Consider the following 22,341-nt stretch of genomic DNA (forward strand, 5'->3'; position numbering starts at 1 on the left):
GACAAAAAAAAACAACAAAGAAACAGAAAAGTAAGTCAGAATAAGTAATGAAAAGACAGAACCACAGATTTCTATCACCTCCCAGCATAAAATGGTCAGTATTTAAAGCAAGCATATCAAGGAGCTGCTGGCCCAGTGTTACAAGGGAGTTTCCGAAGTCACTGTATAGTCCCCTCAGAGTAACATCCTGTCAGTTTGTTGTGATGGTGCTGGCCAGGTCAGTACAGATTTATGTACAGCACGTGATTTATCCAAGCTCTATACAGAGAAGGAAATTTAACAGCCACTAAGTCAAAATATGACATAGGTCACTTGGGAGAAGAGAGGGGTATGGGAATGATGCAGATGTAAAAACCCACTTCACACCTTCATCCTCTCTTAGCCTTGTTACTGCTTTCAACCATACCAGAAAAAGGAGTTGGAAAGGAGTGCTCACTGCAGTTTCCCATTGCCTCTTATGACAATGAGGGCATCAGAAGATTGCTTGTGCCACAGATGGGCAGCTTGAAAGAGAACTGTGGAAGAGCGAATCTCTGAACAATTTACGGCTAAGAAAGAACAGACCCTGCCAGGCTGGGAACAGGCTGCCATCAAACAGGATGATATCAGCTAAGTCATCAGATGGGTAACAGCCCACTGTGGCTCGGGATCCAACCTGTGCACTGTGCAGCAGCAAAGACTCAGGGTGGGGGTGACAAGAGCAGGTCAAACACAAAAGGTTGTTTCGGGTTGGGGGGGTGGTGTTCTTATTTTCTTTTTATGCTAAGCAAAGTAATCCAAAACAACTCCCAGAAGTTACTGAGGTAACATATGTCATTCAGCTTTGAATAATGAGCTGAAAAGTATGTAAATAATATCCAGCAGCAAGAATAAAAGACTTAGCCTCTTTATGCCAATGTTTTCAACGCCTTCATCCCGGCCACATTACTGCTTCTGGGGTTGTGCTACCACGATATTAACAAGCAAGGAATGAGGACAGACATTTCATTCCTCTTTTTATACCTGCTGGAGCTCGAATAATTCTATAATATCCACAGCTTACTTCCCAAGAGTGCTCTTCAGCATACTGACTTTTTATCACCTTTTAAACTGAACCACATAAAATAGTCAGTTGAGCTGGCAAAGAGACGACTGAAAGGCAGTTCCACACCAGGAGGCATGATTTATCTTGCCCACTGGGAAAGAACATTATGAGGTATCTTTAGGCTCTCAAAAGCTCAGCTGTCCATAGGGGTTTTCAGAGAATTAACAGTATTTTATCAGTTTTCCTTCAAAGACTGACCCAGGCTGAACCTCTGCACAATGGAAGAGAGAACTGCTCCTTTGGCAGAGTTGATCCCATTGGCATAAGATGAAGATACCTGTGGCTTATTTGCACACTCAGCTTTTAGTGTCTTCCATAATTGGAAAAATTTCAGCAGAATGTGGATCTTAATATAAAACTCTGGCCCAGAAACGGGATCTATATTTAGAAGACAAAGGGTACATCTGTTCTTTCTAAGATGTACTTTTTGTCAGCAAGAGGGCAAAAGATAGAAAATACCAAGCTGAGCCACTTAAAGGACTATATTCTATACAGTTTATTAAATGTGATTACTGTTTCAGAAATAAAGTTTAGGGCATTATTAAAACATATGAGACTAACCCAGTGTGCTCAGATAGGGTTAGAAGTTACAGAACTTTCTCTCCGAGTAAGCAGGGCACGTGCCAGGTACTGCAATGCTGAAATTGCCAGGCAAACATCATGCTAAGAAGAGAGTCTTAGAAGGAAAAATGCATTTGATTGCTCATTTTCCATTTACATTCTATATAGTGACATGTGATAGGAGATGAGTATGAACAGAGAACCTTTCCAGGTGCTAGGGTTTTGTAAGAAGCATTTAGTAAAAACAAACTCAGATCATGAAAGGTTATTGTGCATCTTTCTGGACAAGTTGTACAGGTTCAGCACACAACATGCAACATCAGCTTCCTTTAGAGCATTAAAATCAAGAAGGGCCACTTGATGAACTGCAGTCCAAGGATGCACAAAGTACACCTATCACAGAGGGAGAAGTCAAAAAGAATTCCCTCCTTCCTCCACCAAGAAAACCCCACAGTTCTTAAAGTGTCACTAAAACAAAGTAATCAGGAACACAAGATCTGGACAGTCAAGCAGAGAAAATGTTACATTCAAACCTACCTGCAAATCCACCAGAAGCAAAAAACAAGACTGGGTAGTCAGAGTTAGGGCTGATGTTCTCTCCTTAACTCGGGATTTTTGCACCTTTGTACCTTTACCCAATACAATTTAAACCAGTTACTCTTTCTGTTAAGTGTATTTTTAATGACCATGATAAGTATGATTGAAACCTGGAAGCAGAGAGCAAACAATTCACTGTACACCTCTCAACCAGCGCAGCTCTATCAGCGTGCACTGGATCTTCAGTCACAGCATTTGCCTCCATGTGCTTTGCTCCACGTGCTATTGACACTAGCCCTTCCTCCAAGTCCTTCAGGAAGAAAGTTCTGGAACACACAGATCCCAACATCTGGACAGGCCAGTAGGTGAAGATATATCAACAGACACTTTGCAGTCTTTGGATACAAAACTAAACTATATTATCCAGAGCTAAAAGAATTAAATCTTCAGTTCCTTAAAAAAAAAAAATCACTAAGTCTTCAGCTCCTATAAAAATAATTCTGAGGACAAAAAGTCTGAGCACAATTCAGACTGAGGAGGTCTTGGACTCCACTCTGAGGTACACAGCTATAAGGTACACAGTTGCATTTAGTTTCCTTTAAAGGGAGCTTTCATAGAAGGTTAAAGAACATGTACAAAGCAGTCATTCTTCCAGCACTCGCACTGGAAGTACCCATGTGCCTATCCACCCTTTCAAAAACAGCATGGAGGGCAAGTTTCAACCTATACCTTCCCCTCACACTATCAACTTCCCTGAAAAGAGTATCTGAAAGACTTCTTGTTACCACTTCTGGTGGTTGCTTATGCTGTTCAACACAGCACACCTCTCAGCCACTTCCCAGCCAGCTAGGACAAACACAGCTGATTGCACACAAGCTTATTTTTGTATTTCTCCAGAGAAAATGAGTCTCCTTCACATTCAGCCTTGTTGAGGGTATAAACTTTCATAGGTATGGTCTGCCAGAACATACTAGTTGGGTGCTTAATGCATGTAGCTTGGATACAAAGGTATCATTGGTTGCAAAAATAAAATAAGTTTAAGGGAATAATCAGTTCATTTTAGAGGCCATAAATTCCACTGACTCCTGTGAACTGTGAACTCCATGAGTGCTTCATAGCTAACTAAGGTATACTGAAAGATCACTTACCATATGAAACCATGACTCTGAGTACAAACTATTTACTATTTGTGGTTAAAAACCCACATGTATCTCTCTTGAGCTACCCTGACTTTGATTTCCTGCCAGAGCTATTCAGGTAATCCAATAAAGACCAAAGCTTCTGGATTCAAGTTCTGAAAGGTTGATCTCAAATAGCTAGAGCACAGTAAACACACAGGGGTTGGTCTTATTATGCATGGGAGGTACAAGATGCAGGGAAACAGCTAATTCCAGTCAGTGGGTTCTCAATTCAAAGGGACTTAAGCTTTTCAAATCAAAAGAACAGAGCTTCTGTTTGTTTTGTTTGTTTTTAAAGCCTTGGAAAGAATGCAATGGCTTTTACATAGCCCTGCAGACAGCCACATTAAACTCAGGTGGGAGCAAAGATAAACAAAAGACAGTGCAGACTAGGATCAGGTCATGTTTCAGCCCAGGGATTTCAAGTCAGAATGAAGGCACTAGAATTTCCCCACCTCCACCCCGAGCAATATTTTATTTCATGGAGTAGATCCAGTTTGCATCGCCACAATACCACCTGCAGGAACCAAAAAGCAGAAAACCCACCACAAGCTGAGGCCCAAGAGCAGTCTTAGCAGGACCTAAGACTGAAGAAAGCTGTGACCCTTCAAGGGTGGTGGCACCATGCTTCCAGACAAGGCTGTTTGCGTTCATGCACCATGGCAGAGGACATCAAGACACCCAAAGCGGAGAGCCCCTTCCCAGCAGGTCACAAGGCAGGCAGACAGCAAGAGGCAGCAAGGATGCAGACCAAGCACCGACATGACAGAAAGGAATCCAATGCAAGGCTGACAAGAGTCCCAACAAGAACAGCAGAGAAGAAGGAACAGCAGCTTTATGGACATGTATTTCTGAGAAAAGAATGCAAGACACGCATCACTGATTGCACGAGCCAAAAGCAATGGGCTCTGTGTTCCAGCTGGAACCAGCACCTTCCAGTTACTCCATGAGTGTAGTTCCCCTGAAGGAGTGCTGTCCTTCACACCTGGTGAGTTGTCTGGCAGCTCTAATTATATCCTATATTTAACCAAGCTAAAAAAGCCACAAATTGCAGACCACCTACTCTTTTCTGTAGGCCTATGGCTTTGCCATGGACCCCTGTGAGGGAAGAAACACCGGCTATTGTGGACAACATCAGCAACTACAACCAAGATGGAATTCAGACAGTGAAATGGTTCTAGGAGGGCCCTGCTCACAGAGCCTGGAGGACATGGATGGGATGATTTGGACACACAGAGAACAAACAAAACAGCAAAAGGTTTTGAAACAGAATGAAACAGATCTTAGTGATTATGTCTGGACCTTTAGGGAAGTTTGGTTTTTTTTTAAACTTGCTCCATTCTGACTTTCAAAGCAAAGATAAAAGGAGAAGCTGTGCACAGATCTGACAGGCAATGAAGTAACTCTTCAGGACAGGCCACCAGTACCAGCCAGGATCTTTCAACTAATTAAAAATCCTATGAATGAGCTAAAAGCTTGTGGCATGTCAGTATTGGTGGTTTGGGGCTCGTGTTCTCAAGGCCAGTCAAGACAAACAGAACAGCAGTAGGGCTCAAGGAAAGCCAAAAGCTGAATTAAGACAACCAGTCCTGACTGAAAAGCTGCTAGATTGGTTCTCTTTACTTCTAGAAAATGGCTTGTTGTGATGGAAGAACTTCTATTCTGCATTTGGGGTGTAAGGTTATTTCTACATTTGAGCAGCACTCAATACTAAGTATTCAAGCTGTTGTCAAGTGTGGATTCTGAGTTGAAGCTGCTGAGAGGTAGCTTTTGTGAGGCATGGGTGCCTGTAACCCTCACAACATGCACCAGAAGCCTCTAGAAGGTTGATTCTGCTCCTTGAGTCTGCACCAGAGCCAAAATGGATTTTAATTTTAACCCTTGGCAGGAGGGAATGGGGTGGGAGGTGCAGAGGGAAGGAATGTGAAGAAATAAAAGGCACTGGCCTGGGATAAACAGTGCAGGGATGAAGGGAGTGGTTGGGAGTGGAGAAGGGGTTGAGCAAGAAGGACCTTTTTTCCAGTACCTGTTCCATTTGCGGGCGCTGTTACCAGTATGTCCGTGCACTGTCCGAGGGCTTAAGCTGCCAGCTCATATGGCTGCTACTGTCCATGGCAGCCAAATACAACTGTGATGACGCAAGAAAGAGAGAGAAAAAGAGAGTGCAGCCTCAACGTGCATGAAAAACACAGTGCAAGCAAGTGAAACGCTGTGGTGTGTGTCAGTGACAAGGTGGGCTCTACAACCCTAAGGGAATATCCCTGTGGCAAGAAGGAGAAAACAGAAGGAATGAGAGAAGGAAAAACACAAACAAACAAACAAAAAGCCAGGAAAAGTAACGGACAAACAATGCAGCAGGATCATCACATCTTAGTTTTCACCATCTGTTCACAGAAAGCTAAATGGAATAGGTTAACTCTGCCCCCCCACTGGACATAACCTACTTGGATGGTTATCCCCCTTCTCCTCTCCACCCAAAAAGAGGCAAGGACATGTGTATTGGTATTCCCCTTTAAACTCTCTCCTCCCACAGACAATTCGCTATGAAAAGTTACAATTTCTTCTGCCTCATTATGGTCTCAGCCACCTGCTGTGGAGTGCTGTGAATGCAAAAATCCCAGAAAAGCTTTTCCGTTGCCTGCCAATATGGGAGTAGACAGTATTTTTCTTCTTTTCATTGTCTGTCTACTACAACCCTCCAGAAAACACATTTATCCCATAGTCTGTTCCTTGTCTTGTCTAGGAAGAAGCTCCCTGGCCCACGGGTACAGTGCTGCACTCTCCTCCTCCCCAGCTCCTGCACTTCCCTATAGCCCACACTGATGGCTGCCAAGTCAAGTTAGTCTGAAAAAAATGTATCTTTATCTCCTCTCAGAAAGCAGCTTCAGGCACCAGGGCTAAGAACCCCCCTCAGGGTATTCACACAAATAGCTACTGAAGAACCAGGGAACTTCTTGCCTCACCCACAACCCCTGTGGAAAGGAATGTGCTTTCTCTGAAGCAGAAGAGCTGCAGGGCAGGGAGAAGCAGGATATTGAAGGAACATATGCCTTGGCAGTACCAGAGGGACAGTACCCTTCTGCCACAGGAAATGCCAGTGGTACAGCATGTGCCACACAGCACTGGTGCAGCACATCAGCTCCTCTCCTGAGGACCATCTCGTTGCTGAGAGCAGATAATGCCACCAGAGCTTGTGGTTGGAGTACCAGGGATCAGGAAACCTCTTTGTGAATAGTGACAGAGGTTTGGCCAAGGATCAACTCTTCACCTTTTCCACTTTTTCTACAGCAAGATGAATTGGTCCTCTTGAAGTGAAACCATGAATGTGATGTCCCTCTTTTCCACCACAATTCCTAATCCTCCATCCTCTTCTTTCTCCCCTTCCCAGGAATTTGAGCCATGCACCAGAGAGTGTATTTTTACCTACACCTGAAGACTGGTTGATTAGACATGCTACTACTCATCCTCTGTAATGACACCACCAAGTTTGTGAGCACTGCTATGGCATGTTCTCCAAATTCTCCTGTAAGTAAGGCTTACAGGATCCAGTGAAGGAGGACAAGATTCATCCAGTTCTTACACAGACGTGAAGGCAAGCCCATGTTTTATCCAGCATACAGAAATGGCTATCAGGCCACTCCAAATACCAAAACCTTCCATGAAAGTTTCTTTTTTTCCTCTATAGGAAATTAAATACAAAAATAGGTTCTAAAGAAAGTAAAACAGTTGTGAAAGAAATATTTAAAAAAAAATCTCAACAAAAAAAAAAAGAATACAGGTTTCATCCTACTATCTCTTTAGGGCAGATTAAGGAGAGAGGTTCAGCAATAACTCTGAATTTACAGTTTTAACAAGTTTCCTTTTAAACTTGAGGAACCAATGCCACAGATAGCAAGTACACTGCATGCAAGTGAATCATCCTGCTGAAGTCACCCATCAAGATACTCATGCACTTCGGTGGTGGCAGGACTGGGCCCATAGGATCACCAGTGACAATTGATTGAGTTTTATTCTTTTTATGTGCAATGTCCAAAGTAGCATAGCAGAGTTTTATTCGCCATGGCAGGTGAGACATGGCTTGTCTAGTCAAGTTGCTGCCATTTATGGGCCAGATCCAGTGTTTGGCTGCACAATCAGCTCCCTTGGGAGTACACAGGAGTGGCAAACGTGTATTCCCCAAAGTTGCTGAAGCAGAGAGGAGCAGTAAAGAGAGACTTACTGAGGGAGGTGGGGACTCCCGGCCAATGAGCGGGGTATTCTCGCAACGGGGGTTCTGGAAATTTGCATTCTGGCTCCTAGGAAAGGAAGACACACATGGTAACAGAGGGTATGTGCCATGCTTTTCTGGGGAAGGTCTCTGATGGTGACATGGGACAGACCATCCACACCCCCAGAACTATCGTACCAAGTCAGTCTCCCTCCAAGCTTTTCTTACAGGCCAGGTAGATCCCCCTTTTTCAGACAAGGGCTCAAAACTATCATCATTTTCTTCAGAGAGTGCACTATTTTTACCGTTCTTACTCAGAAGGGCCCACATTGAATCATGTCAAGTGATTTAAAAATAGGTCTGTGTGAAAATCTGTCTCCCTGCAGCATCAGAACTGCCAAGCTGCAGAAATGGAGATAAAATGAGGACAAAGTCTAAGGCGACAAACAAACTGATGTGGCAGCCCAAAATAGATGGGCCCTGATGGTAGCCCAAGTGTGATCAGGCTTAGGAACTTCTGGAGAAAGCTCTGAAGATCCCACCTGGACTAGGTAGCTCCAAACTGCAACAGATGTTGGAGCTGACTGCAAATACTGTAGGAAGAAAGAGCCCACAGGTTTTTTCTTGGCTCTCAGTCTCTTGGGAGGCTTAAAATCTCCTGGCAAGACTGCTTTGTGTGAAGAATTAAGTCTTCTGGTGATCAGATTCACTGTGTACGAAGGAGCCCAGATACTACTTTCCTACTACTTTTCTCTAGACAGATTTCTAAATCCTGGAGGGCAAAGCTGTTCACATTTTGGAGCATGCTGTCTAATAAAACTCTTTCTACAGCAGCACTGTCAAGACATTCCCTTCTCCCAGTAGTGCCAATCAGAAAACATGCTATTTGACACCTTGGACAAAATCCTTCATCGCTTTCTACCGCTCGGTCAAAAATTCCAACACTGCAGCACTTGTGACAACAGGAATCAGAATGAAGAAATCTGGACAAGCTTCTGGTGGGGATACTCACATGTACTCCGTGACGGGAGCATTGCTGACTGTGTGTGCTGCTGCTGGAATGCTGGTCTCACTGCCATAACTACTCCCACAGCTATAGAGGCTGGGCATGTGCACTCTGTACAGATTATCGTGTGTCTGTCTACTCCCTTGAGCAGCTGATTCTTCTTCCCCATCATCATCTGAGCCTCTGCAAGAAGGAGAAAAAGTTCCTCCTAGAACCCTACAATTACCCCACATGTGGGGTTTGCAGGAAACCATGGTAATCCTAGGAGCCTCCCAACCCCGTTCCACACCTCCACATTCACACCCATTTGGGATGCCTCAGGGTGGCAGTGTCAAACACAGCCTACACCACAGTGACTCAGACCTCCCACAGATCCCATCTGGACTTGTACACTGCATGATCCCCTACAGCCTCCTTGTGGTCTTCTCTCAGGGCTTGGCAGAGAGGACAGTTCTGCAACTGCCCAGTTGTACAACCAAGGAATGGACACACATCCCAAAACATACAGCACTATAAAACTCAACAAACAACAAAAAAGAGAGGCAGTGGAGATGTAGTGTCATGGACCCCACAGAAAACATCCTTCAAAACTGCACTCTCCGTCCTTCCATTTCTTGTAGACATGTCCAAAGAGCTTTTAAGGATAACTCTCTGTAGACTTTCCTGAACTCCCATTCTGGTTGCAAAGCTTCTTTGCTTCTAGCAAAACTGCAAAAGTCTTTATAGAACTATCTTGCTTTATCCTCTCAAAAATGCCAGGATTTTAAAACAACTGTAATACAGAGCAGAACTGCTTGCCAGCTGCTTCCTTCCCCCTTTCCCATAGTATTCTCTTGCCCCTCCTATATAATACAGACTGCTTTTTTTATCTTCCTAATTATAGGTGAAGCACCAAGGTCTGAAATACTTTTTTTTCCACACTTGACAAAGCTAGCAAAAAAATTTTACAGCATGGACATTACTAGAACATCCCAAACATCCCCTGCAGCTGCTGTACCACACGGTGGCACTGAAGGTCGGGGAATTGCAGCCTATACAGTCTCTTACAGACAGTAACACATGACATTCTCCACCTCCCAGAGGGAGGCAGAGGGAGAAATAGTGCTCCAGGGAATGCAAGAGGGAACCCTTCAGTTCACAGCAGCAGCCTGAGCCTGCTGGGGTTGGCAGGGCAGGCAGCAGCCCACAGGGAAGGCAGCAAAAGAGATGCCACTGGGTAAACATTTCTCCTTCACTTCAAACAGACTGCCATGCTCTTCTTGATGATGTCTCTGAAGCAGCTGCATGTGGAAGAGGTGAGGAAACCAGCCATTTTCTCAAGTGCTGCTCTGACGCACTTCCCAAGGCCCCTGCTCCGTGGTCACTGCAGGCTTGGCCAGCTCTGGCTTCCTGCTATTGTTCAGGACATTCCATTTTGCTTTGAGCCTCAAGCCTGGGCTTAGACCACAAAAATCACGGTTCAGGACTACAGAGGAGATTTGCTGCAGTCTACTGCTCTTCTGCAAGAACAGAAAACTCAGTGCTATTTTAACAGCTGCATATGGGGCAGCAGCCAGGCAGTGAAGTGAAGGTTTGCTAAAGACTTACTGATCAACCTGGTTATCATCAACACCAACTTGCAAGCGTCTCACCTGCCCATGCTACTGCCAACAAGACAGTTCCTGGTTCCCATTATCCATGCAAAGTTTCCCCAGCATGAGCAAAGTTCAAAAGGCAAGTGTAAACTGCTTCTTATTCCAATTCTCCTCCTCATACTAGAACAAATGCCTCAAAGCCATGTAAGAGAACAGGAATTTTACAGAGATGGCAATAGCTCAAGCATTACCTCTATATTTTACAGCTATAATCATTCATCTCTTTGACTTGACTCATGGTCCTACAGTGTACTGAATACTCTGCACACAGAATATTCCAGTGCAATAAGGTTCAGATGTTAGTATTAACCACAGCCAGAGCAAAAGGCAACATTTTTTTTTCTTTTAGACCTGTGCTTATAAATCTTCATCCCTCGCACTCCTGGGATCATATGGGAATGAGCTCCATATGCTCATGGGCACAAATCCAACAGCCCGTCTTCACTGGAAAAGAGCTTTACAACGCTACAGGATCTAAACCCTCTCTATACCTCTTTTGCTGCCAAGTGTGTGGGACGCTGCAGACAATGGAACTGAACATGAGGGCTGTGACAAAGGAGAAGAGAACCAGGTAGATGAGGCCTTCCACTCCATCATAGCAGAAGCCTGTCAGAGCCTGGACATAATCCTGCAGAGAGAAAGGAGCAGAGTTTCGTGATCACTTCAGAGTTAACATTGAGTTCTAACTCAAAAGCCCTTCTCCAGACTGCATTCACCGAAACAACTTATGGAGATTGCAGTCCCTTTTCCAGAGCATATTTCTATTTTAATTTCAGGGACCTTAAGTGTTTTTTGTAACTGATCTAACCCTTATTTCCCCTCATAAAACCCAGCTTGGATTTCAACATGGAAATATTTTCAACCCCACACAACAAGATTTTAAGAGAGGGAAAAAGAAATAGCCCAGGCACTTACTCATTCAACCAAAGTTACCCTATTTTTCATTAAGCCTCTCAGCTTCCTCACTATGTCCCATGCATAGGAACACAAGCATGGACTGTGTATCCACCTCAGAGGTGCAGCTGGGACAACACCTAGGCCATGCTATTCTGCAACTCCAAGGCACTGCACTCCATGGGAAAGACAACAAGTTACGTGCTATAGACAAAAAACCCCAAAATCTGAAGGTTCCTAAAACCTTATGGCTGCAATTTGTAGATGTATAAAGCCATGTTATGCATATTCCTATGTTGATCTTTAAACAGAAAGCTAACTTGATCCAAATTCCCATTTCCCTTTCTGATGGAGTCAAATCAGTAAAAAGCTGTTGTAAACTGTTCTGGCACACCAGAGATTTGAAACTCCAAAAAAATCAGTAGGCTACAGGCTCTACACCCTCCTTGTTCCTCCTCAGCTCAAGCCCAGTTACTGAGCACTCACCAAATGCAGACTCCGGCAGTCCACTAAAGCTGTCAGCTGCTGCAAGTTGATCTCTGTTGAATTCAAAACCTCCTGGATCCGAGTAAGATACTCCTGTAAGCAACAAGCTAGTGATTACTGCAAGGGAATGGCTGAGCAGGAGCTGGTCTTGGGTTCTGTACAAGGTTGAGGGAAGACAGAAAGAACATGGAGAGCAAACTTGAGGGGAGTTACCTTGGAATTGGGGTGCTCTCTGCTCGCTGACCTCATGAGTTCCGTAACATCGTCCTGCATTTCCACCAGAGCCTTGTGACTTCCTGACAGCTTCTGCTCAACACAAAACATGCAGTGTTTCAGCAGTTCAGGTCACATGCACCAACAGATGTCCTGGGAAAAGACTGAGATACTATTTCCCAAACACTGAAGCATCATCTGTATCAATGGTACAAGTTAAAGTTGCCCCATCTGAGAAGGGTGCAGTTGTGACAGGGTTAAGTTTGAGTCTTACCAAACTGGAAGAAGTACAGACAGAAGGGAGAGTGGAAGGGAAGAACTAGAAGAAAAAAACCCAAAAACAAACAAACAAAAAAACCCAACAAACCACCAAACAAAGAAGAAAACTCATACACAAAAACTGTACACACAGCTGGGGCTGGCTCTAGGACAGAGGGGAAGGAGAAAGAACAGATGCAAAGTGCTCAAGTTCTCACCACGGAACACAGCTGGATTTTTTTACTAAGTCAGATGGATGAGAAAGTCCTAATGTTACCACTAGGAGTTGTCTGTATTAGGGTGCAGCCTTCACATCCCATTAAAGCATCCATGAGAATTTCACATGCAATAGCATGTCAGAGAGTATATGGAGCAAACAGAAATGCAACAGATGGTAACGGTGCATCATACCAGAGCCTGAAATGTTTTTACCCCACCCTTTAAAACAGAGGAAGACAAGACTTAAAAAACTCCTAAATATAAGTGGTGAAGCAGCTGCTGTCTGCCAAATGGTGGGTGGTGTGGGCTCATTCTGGCCTCTGATAGATACGACAAAGCTTGGGATGGGCCCAGGTGCTGTTCTTCAGCCCCCACACAAGAGAATAATGACTCACATTTATACTTCAGGAAAAACCCATAGGATGTTGAAAGGTTTGTAAAAGGAATATGTGAAAATCACTCCTTCACCCACAGAAGTGGCTGCATTTTGGGAATGGAGTGTTACCACTGTTTAATCCAAAAGAACTTTCAAGAGGAAGTTCAAAGCAGGAACCAGCAGTTTCCCACCCTGGCATTAATTGTGGGTGCTCTGTCTCCACATTGCTGCTCTTAGACAAACACCATGTAAACAGAGGCACCACAACAAAAGCCATGGTACTCACCACATTACACATGGGCACTTTTAAAGGGCATCCTGGACCTGAAGCTGTGCAGGGAGTGATGAATTTGGAAAAATCTCCTCACTAAATCACAGTGCCACCTCCTGCACAGCTGGGAAGTAGCTACCAAACACCCTGCAAGTTGCTGCATGCTGCCATCAAAAGTGTTTAACCTATGCCTTGCAGGACACCAAGACCCAGGGGTGAAGGGAATTAGGGTGCTCACACTCACCTGCTGGAAAGGGTTGGGGTATCCAGCACTACAGGTCATGTAATAGCGGAGAATATCTATGGAGACACAAGAGAACAAAGTCAGGCCAGATACACCATTCCAGCTTTGCAGTATTTTATAATTGCCATGGGGGAGGTGTTCAGTCCTGAAAGCACTGCACAAAATTAAATAAATGCAATATAAATGGAATCAGTTCCCTCTCTCCATGCAGGACTGCCGTGTATAGATGGCTCAATAGAAAGGGATGTAAACTGCCTTTGAGGACAAAAGATAAATTCGGGTCCTTTTTTTTTTTTTAAGCCAGTGAAAGGCAATGGGGCTGCTCCACTTAGAAAGTTAGATGAAACATTCAAAAAAGTTTTATTCAGAAGTCAGCACTATCCACTTTATAAACCTAAGACAAGGCATCAGTCTAGGATAAATCCAACTACATTACAGTGATGATGTACTCATAAATTTCCAGATAAGGCTGATATTGTGCTCTGCCAGCAGCATCATTTATTTCCAGGCTTGAAGACACAGTTGTTTTCCTCTTCATTCAGATGTGTGTGAAACCAGCCTGGTGCCCTCACAAGCCCTCTATAAAACTACATCAACTGCCAGCACACACAAATTACAAATCTCAGGCTTTCCCCTGCCACTCTCAATAAACTATCAAGGGAGGGAGCTCTGAAACACTTGATCATCCAAATACCTTTAGATTATTTCACAAACATTTACAGCTCCTCTTCAGATGAATATGAGTGTGCCAGCACAGCCAAACCAAGGGTGACGTTAGCTTGGTAAAGACTGTAAAAGCCCCAAAACACACACCCTCTGCATTCCCCCTCCACCTGCATATTTTCCTCCTTTCCTTTTAATCTTCGGTCTGTGACTTTCAGTAATGCATATTCCAGGCTGCAAAGCTATTCTGATGAGTCCCACCTCAGAAATCAGCAAAAGGCACAACCAGAAGGGAGGGGAGCTGTGGAAGAAGCAGACCTGACTGTATCCTGACTCTGCTGTGCTTCCCATAAATATTGAATGCACCTTTCGGCAAACCAACACGCTGGAGACCAAGTGGTACAACACAGACTGTCAGCTCCTGCATGCTGGCAATGCAACCTGACAGCTGTTATTTATAATTCATTAGCCTACTATGGGGCAGCTTCTGCCAGCTGCTCCATCTCCCTCCCACCGACTCTTTCTCTGGGATGACTTACATTGCCCCAGCCAAGCCTCTAAACAGCAATTAGCAAACTCTGGGCAGATAGAAGGGCAACGAGGCTGCTTTCTGCCTGGCTTTGGGCTGACCACAGAAGAGACTGTCTGCAGCTCCTGAGCCAGGGAAAGGGCTGCTCCTCCCCAGCTCATAAATCACACTCAGTGGCTACAGGAAAATGGATTAAAACACACCTGCACTGAGAGAACAGCATAGCAACAGCAACCCACAGCACTACACGTGGTGACCCAAAGGAGCTGTGATCTTGTCACCAATTTATTTTAAACCAACAAACCACTAATAGTAGCTCTTAGGCTCCCACAGTGGTATCAAGTTTACATCACCTTTATAAGTGCAGTAAGTTGCATGACATACTGCTAATGCAGAGCCCTAGATATGTTTCTTGAGGGCCTTCTGGATCATCCCTGGTGGGTAGATTAGAGATGAGAATTCCGGATATCATAGTTTGCAGCTTGTAAGCCCAGGCTGAAGATTGCTGGTTACAAGTGAAGCAAAAAGCAGAACAGTGAAATAAGTGCTTGCCTTACTTCACCCTGGAAGGCAGGATCAACAAGGATTCACTGTGGTAGCACTGGCTTTGCTGCTGACAAGTGTGACACTCCATACATAAAACATGCATCCCAAAACGACAATGCCATAAGGAGCAGCTTTCCCCTGCACTGAACCCAGTGTGCTACAAGCTGTGGTGCTTTAAATCTCAGGCTGCAATAAGCAGTGAAGCTGCCTTAAGGTGATCTTCTGCTGGAAAGCCTAGAAATTGAGGGGATAGTGTTCCCTGCCTCCCTAACACCAGGAAAAGAGAAGAAGGCACCTTCTTCTGCTTTAAATCCGGTGGAGGCCACCCTGTACATCACCAAATCTCACATTTCTGACCTGAAAACAGCTACACTAACCCATCACTTGCACTTTGCTAACAGCCCCAGGCAATTTCTTTCTATAATTATTTTCCTGATGCATTTTCCTCTCAAGGAAAATTCCTAAAGGTTGATTTGGTTTTTGAAGCTGGCCTTTAGGCGATCTAGTTTATAGTAGAAGGGTTAGGCAGGGTCACATCTGCAGCTGCCCATGCCTGCTGTTGCAGCAACAATCCTCCTGACCCACTCTTGGTGCACAGGCAATGTGGGAGCAGAAGGCAAGGAAGGGAACTACCTAAAATGCTTTATTTTTGCAAAGTCTGTTTTTCCTAGAAAGGAAAGAGCTGCCTACTAAAGACAGCTTCAGCTGCTAGAACTACTTACTGCTTCTGCAACCATGGAGACTTACTACTCACTTCAAAGCCCAGCCAAAATGCAAAAATGGCATGAAGCACCTGCCAAAAGGCAGGGAGAAGGTCTGTAGAGAGCAATCAGAAAAAAAATCCTAGTTCAAAAAAAGCAATCCCCATACCTAGAACAGCTTTTCCCAGGCCTTCATCTCTACTTGAGCATTCTCTAAGCAGTTTGCATTTTACATATGCACCCAGATGAGGCTGTCTCTGTGGGTTCAGTCATCAGAGAAAGGTAAAGTATATTACTTGTGATGTCAAAGGAAGGCAACTTATTTGGCTGGCCCAGGTGTAATATATTCTTCCCCAGGAATTTTGTTTCCCCTATGGCACCAGTCTGACAAAGGGAGGTATCTGCACAGCCTTTGCATTTCTCTCATATATCATATTCTTGTATTGGTGAAAGCAAAGAGCTTGTATCCATCCCACTTGCCGTCCACTCAGAGCCTTCTGCTAATCAGAAGTCTGACAAAACCACACAGGAAAACAGCTTCTCTATGCCATCATCAGTTCAGCAGGATTCTTGAGAGTGCTTCCTTGGGCAAGCTCTTTTCTGCAGTGTCCTCTGAGCTCAGGTAATACCTGTGCAGACACCACATGCCTCACATGAGGTTTTGGACTGATCTTACTTCTAGAGAGTAAACTGAGGTGGTGGTGGTACCAGTCCTGGGCTTCTATGATGAGAGTGAATCTGGGGGAGGTCAATTAGGAGGCTGGGTGTGACAAGAACACTCCCTGCTTATATCTGAGCAGCCAAGGCTCAGCATCTGACCTGGCCAGCTTGGCTGGACTGGAGGTAAAAGGCTCCATTATCCATCCCCTGAGGTTTACAGTTCCTTCGGATGAAGTGAGTGGCTGTTCACTGTGCAGATTTCTGGTAAGAGAATCTGGAGAAAGCTCTTCCTGTTGTTTAGACAGATTGTGCCTTTTTATTTAATTTTATGCAATAAGTCATCTGATAATAGCATAATATCAGTGAGAAAGAATGGGACTGGAAGATGGCCTCCTGCTTTGAAAATAAACATCTTGGCAGCACCAAGTCTTTTTACTAGCAGCAGGAGCCGATTATACAGCCACTGTTCAACTCCATTGGCTTTATCTCAATTAATGAATACACAGCGAGTTAGGCACATACATCAGCCTCTTCTGCAAAATTATTTAAGTATTTCCTTCTCCAGGAAACTTGCATTAAGTTTCTTTGCCTCCCTCTTCTCCCCGCCCCCCATCAATTTTTTTAATGCAGCACATTTTATCTTCAAAACAAGAACATCTCTCTAGCTAAAACCATGACAATAATAACGCACTTAATCAGATTATTCTCAGCTCCATTAATTCCATTTAGATTTGAAAACAGCAATTAATGCATAAACAGGAATATTAACATACTAGTTGCCCAGTATTCAACACAGTTATTTTCCTGTGAAAATTACAACTCCCACCAACAAAAAAACATTGCAAATATGGATGACTCAGTCCCAGTCTGAATGCCAGCACATAGGGAATCTTACAATACATTGTATTTAATAACAACAACTAAAAATAGTGATTAAAGAGAAAAACTGACCCAGCACTACCAAGCTTCTTAGGATGACTTGTTGGTTCTTATACCCTTAAAGTCAGATGGCAGCACCTCGCCCAGTATGCCAGACCCAGCACTGGCCAAAAGCAGATACCTCAGCAAGACTCTCAGCCCAACTTCAGCAGAAGCAATTCCCAAGGCAAATACGATTCCTACATATATGGCAACTCCCCATGGATTCTTCATCCATGATCTACCAGGGTCTCTCTACCTGCTCACATTCCCTTTTTCAGTCACTTCTTTTCTGAACTGAAAAATTCATGGTTGGGTCCCCTGTGGTGAAACTCGTGGAAGCAATTGAAGTGTTTCTGCCTCATGTATCTATGCTGCTTTAATGTTGGACAACATTATCCAAACAGCAGAGAAAACATCATCCAAAAAAAGCAGAGACAGCAAACCAGAGTATAAAGAGCCCATGCACCAGAACCAGGACCCTTCAAACAGGGCATCTTCCTCTGAGAGAACAGCATTGATGCTGGCTGCCAGCTGCCTGCCCTGTCTCCTTGAGCTCTTCACTTTTGTTGAATATATGGCTGAACTGATCAACAAAGCACCTGCTACAATTTACAGCCAAGCATATTAAGGGATACCAACACTTGCTCCAGACTTTTAAAGATGTTTCTAAGGAGCTGGGTTTTGGATTAAAGTATCATTGAACAGTGCCACACTGCAGTCCTCGTGTCGTGATTTTCCTTCCTCCTCATGAGGGTCCCAACATTGGAAACCAAGAGCTATTTCTGTAGCTTCTTAATCATAAACTATGACACAGCAGTGAAAATCCACATGGGAAGGCAGAGGATTCGATCATTGCCCAACCAGCTGTCTGGTGTGATGGCAGGCTCAGGAGTTAGACTGATATCCTTCTGGAAAAAGGAGAAAACACTCAGGAACACTCAGCTCTGCCTCACAGCAGGGAGTGACACACCAGCCACCCACAGAGGAGCCACCCTTCAGGCTCCAGCCTGTGGCAACACCTGCTCTTCCTCCTCTGCACCATTCTGCTCAGACCCACCCACTGTCATTTTGGAGCCCTCACAACTGTTGGAGCTTGCAGTGCTGCCAGAGCAGAGCCTGATTTCACCCAGGGGAGCTGCCTGTCCATGCTGGGGGAAGCAGGAGGAGTGTGGAATGTCAGTCCTGCACTCCCCTTGGCCTCCAAGTGAATGATGCTGGTTAACAAAACACTGCAGGAGCCATAGACAAGGGCAACTGAAACAGAGAGGGAGCACAAAGGGGTCTTTCTCTAGTTTCTCAGGGTCAATCTAATTGCTACCAAACACGCTCCAGAGCTGATCTGGGTTACCAAATTATCACAGCACACAGCTGGCAGCAGCATCAGATATTTCCCCTTGGCTTCACTGACCTATTTGCCTCCTTGAACAACTAGGAAATCAGCTTGACACCTGAAGCCACATCTTTGTCAACTTCATAGCCAAAAGAGGATTTTGATCTTGTGTCATGTTAAACACTCATTCTCTTCCCTTGCTACATCTCTTTGTTACAAAGAGAGCTGCCTGGCTCTACCCTCTCCTTCTCAAGAAATCAATAAATAAGGCATTCCAAAAATAAGCTGTAGGATGGCAACAACAACCTGTATGTACTCTCTTATATTACATTCTGCCTCCAGACATGACTGTTTCTTATTTTTTTCCAATCCCTGCATCCTCAGCCATAACTACATACCTAATGTCCTACCAGATGTACAGTGAGAGACAGCATTTGGCTAAACACACAGCCATACACTAGACCTTCTGCACACATGGCAAAGATTCTCTGATTCCACTAAATAAGAACCAGGAAAAATACCAGTGGCCCCTTTTGCAAATCAATGTCATTGCTTATTTGTGTTTTATCATACGCAGAACTAGATAAAGGAACTATCAGAGGAGAGAAGGTAGGGGGAAAAAGCTGAACTGTTAACTAAGTAGCAAACTTAGTCCTCAAAATACTTTTCTTCTCAGAACTTACAGTACCTCTGCTGGCAGACACTAAGCCACATTTTTGTTAAGCCATGGTTCTGAATGCCACTTTTTCCCCCCCTGAGGTTCAAATTAGAGGCACCCCCCATCTCACCAACCACTTCAGTCTAAATCAGGAGCAACAACCCCCAAATCCATCAGTGCTTCAGCTGGATGCCACTGTGATGCAGGCATATTGCTTGAAGTGGAACAGGATAAGCAAAGTGGTCAAAATACTGCATTTATAATGGAAAGGGAAACTCACAGTTCTTTGTGGCAGTTTCCATTTATTTACCCTTTCAATTAGCTTTAGAGAGGCTACTATTTATAGCCACCATTAAGATAAAAGCTTGCATGTATTTGTTGATAACAGATAGAAAAATAAGTATTCTAGATTCAGGAATACAGACCTAAGAGCAAGTTTTAAAAATGACAATTCAAACTGCACACTGTTCTTGCCACAGTTCTGTCACTTAGAGAGCCGAACAAGACTCAAGAGTGCTACATTTAGAGCAAAATAATCCAGGGACTTCAGTTATTTCATCTTATCAGTTATTCCCACTGAAGGGTAAAGGTAGAAGAAAGGTTCTGAAGATTTTTTCTGAGGTGTACATGTACATTTCTGACTAGGGTATAAACGACTCTTCGGAAACAACACTGTTTTTCCAGAGCTCCACACATATTGTTTTCCCTCTGTATGCCAGCTCCTCTGGTTCAAACACAGCCTCAAATTCCGAGCCACTGCCATGCTCCTGTGTGACAGCTGGAGCTGCAGAATCCTGTGCCAAAGCCAGTCCCAGCACTTACCAGCACTAAGCACTGCATTCTCTTCAACCAGTTTGGAGATATAAGCATCAGGGTTGATACAGAAGTCACTGGAGCCCTGGGTAGGTGGAAGACAAAAGGGAAAAGGAGTATCAAAGCACACCAGTATCAAAGAGCAGTTGAGCAAAATTAACATCAGGGAACCTTCTATTCTAGGGGTGTTTCAGATGCTGAGGTCTCTCATCACCATCCCCAGCAGCACTGCTTTACACAACCATACTGTTGTGCTGGAGTATGAGCTACCACACCACAGAGGAAGGAGCAGCTTGGTGCTTTTCCTAGATAGAAATTGCTAGGACAGTTACTCAGAACAGGATATGCTGTAAGACAGGAACAGCACAACATTAATCTCATGTCTGCTAAACCAGCAGCAAAGAGTGGATGGGACTTGGATGAGAGCCACTTACCACAGCAACAGCCAACTCCAAGCCCAGGGATCCCCAGCTGACAATCAGGGCAAACACCCCAAGCAAGCACACCCTGTGGGAGACAGACAGATGGCAGATGTAACGGCTTTAATTTCAAGCAGTTCCTTTCACAAGATGTATAATTTGGAGTCCAAAACAATTACCAAATCCAAGAAATTATCAACAACTGACTGTATCTTCAGATAAACATTCCTATTTTAAATATCAAGGACAGCAGCAACCAGAGAAGTTCACATCCAGCTGTTGGTTCCCACATTACCAATTGGGGTGGCAGGGGAAGGGGGAAGAGTGCGGAAGCAAAGTATTACCCTGCTTCTAGCAGGGAAACCAAAGGCACAAAGACAGGGGTGGCTCCAGGGGAGTCAGATTGGATGACTACACTCACATCACTTTCACTGTTCCCTTTCTGGACTTTGTTTTCCAGGTGCAAAGATATTCAAAGAAAAATATTCTATGTAAAGAAAACATCAGAAAACTGCACTGATCCAAAATTGAACAAATGTCTCCTGTGTCTACAATAAGTGAGGTTGCTCAGTGTAAACACTGCATGGCTACAGATAATGGGAGGAAACACTCAGCCTCTGTTAGACACCTGACTTTGGTTCCAAGCTGATGCACCTGAACAGCACTCAAGGAACCCACATAGCTCTGGGAGAGACAGTCACCTGCAGGCAAACAGTTCAGGTCCCCACCACTGCCATGCAAGTCCATTCTGCAAAGATTTAAAGTTTTGTTCTGACAGCTGGGCCTCATTACCGACAGAAAGAGTGGGAAGTGTGCTGTCAAGCAGACACAAGGCAGAGGGATGACAGAGCAGTGGTCTTGGTGACATTCAGCTGGCACACAGTGGAAAAGGCTTTTGCACTTCCCCAACCAGCACATTAGCTCTTCACCCTTGCTGTCAGTATGAGCAGTAGAGATATTCAGGCAATAGTGCTCCTCAACTCCCTCAGGTCCAGGGATGCAGACTAATAAGCAGTTTCATTTTATGTGTGTCTGTCTTCAAAGTAAAGGGACGCTGGCTTGCTCTTTGGGGATGCTTTTTCCCCTCAGGCTTTGAAACATCAGTAGATTCCTTCCCACCCACACCCTGAACAATATAAAAATCTGTTCATAACGAAGATATTCTTTATTTAAATCTAGTGCAAGCATCTCTGTGAGGAAGGGACATACCTTTTTATTGCCACATTTGTCTCGCTGAATAGTACAACTTTAAAAAAATCAACCTATGGGTCTCCATTAAAAAACCCAAAAATCTATCCCTTAATTTACCAACTTATTTTAATTCCAAGTAATCCCCATTCTGTGTATGGATCTGTGGCTCATCTTGCAGAACTAAGGGAGCTTCACCAGACTGACATCTGTGCTGCACTCTGAAATAAGACACTAAAGACTTTATTATGCCTTTTCCAAATGGACACAAAAATTATCAGCCATGGATCAGCAAGGTTCTGAGGTTTTATGACATAAGGACAACACAGCTTGGTGCCTCCAGCTGAGCATGTTAATCAATAAGACACATTTGTTGTTTTACTTTAAATGAAGATGACTGGGTCAGTAACTGATTGCTTGGCTGAAAGATCTAAAACTGGCATTTCACCATCTTGCCTGGCAGTGATACACTTGCTTCTTTACGCCATGTGTTCCCTTTGGGGAATGCCTTAATATGAACTTCTGGCTAACAGGGAATGAGATTCTAATTTAAACCCTGGGTTTGCCATCTGTGTATATACTTGGACTTTTGTCTGTATAACCTGGCAGGTATGAAATCATCTGGCAAATAATAAATCTGAATACACATTCCAATTATTAATGGCATCACCATGTACCAGGATAAATTCTTGGCCATGTCAGTTGTCAAACTGTCACTATGTTTATGATACCAGTATCTTTGCTA

General features: G+C 44.2%; 1 protein-coding gene across 2 annotated transcripts in view; it reads right to left on the reverse strand.

Annotated features, from left to right (window-relative positions):
* TTYH3 (tweety family member 3) overlaps positions 1 to 22,341 on the reverse strand; it is a 74,804-nt gene that overhangs the window by 5,600 nt on the left and 46,863 nt on the right. Inside the window, exons 6-14 of one of the 2 annotated variants that reach the window (XM_071570779.1) lie at positions 20,424 to 20,496; positions 19,999 to 20,074; positions 13,169 to 13,224; positions 11,801 to 11,893; positions 11,588 to 11,680; positions 10,699 to 10,835; positions 8,580 to 8,756; positions 7,580 to 7,655; positions 45 to 5,488 (exon numbers count right to left, since the gene is read on the reverse strand). In XM_071570779.1, the coding sequence (XP_071426880.1) occupies positions 5,408 to 5,488; positions 7,580 to 7,655; positions 8,580 to 8,756; positions 10,699 to 10,835; positions 11,588 to 11,680; positions 11,801 to 11,893; positions 13,169 to 13,224; positions 19,999 to 20,074; positions 20,424 to 20,496 (862 nt within the window). In that variant the 3' untranslated portion in view covers positions 45 to 5,407. Of the gene's footprint in view, positions 1 to 44; positions 5,489 to 7,579; positions 7,656 to 8,579; positions 8,757 to 10,698; positions 10,836 to 11,587; positions 11,681 to 11,800; positions 11,894 to 13,168; positions 13,225 to 19,998; positions 20,075 to 20,423; positions 20,497 to 22,341 lie in introns of those variants that run through there. The other variant, XM_071570780.1, reaches the window with a different exon arrangement.

Source organism: Pithys albifrons, chromosome 16 (assembly GCF_047495875.1).
Source record: "Pithys albifrons albifrons isolate INPA30051 chromosome 16, PitAlb_v1, whole genome shotgun sequence".
Classification (NCBI taxonomy): Eukaryota; Metazoa; Chordata; class Aves; order Passeriformes; family Thamnophilidae; genus Pithys; species Pithys albifrons.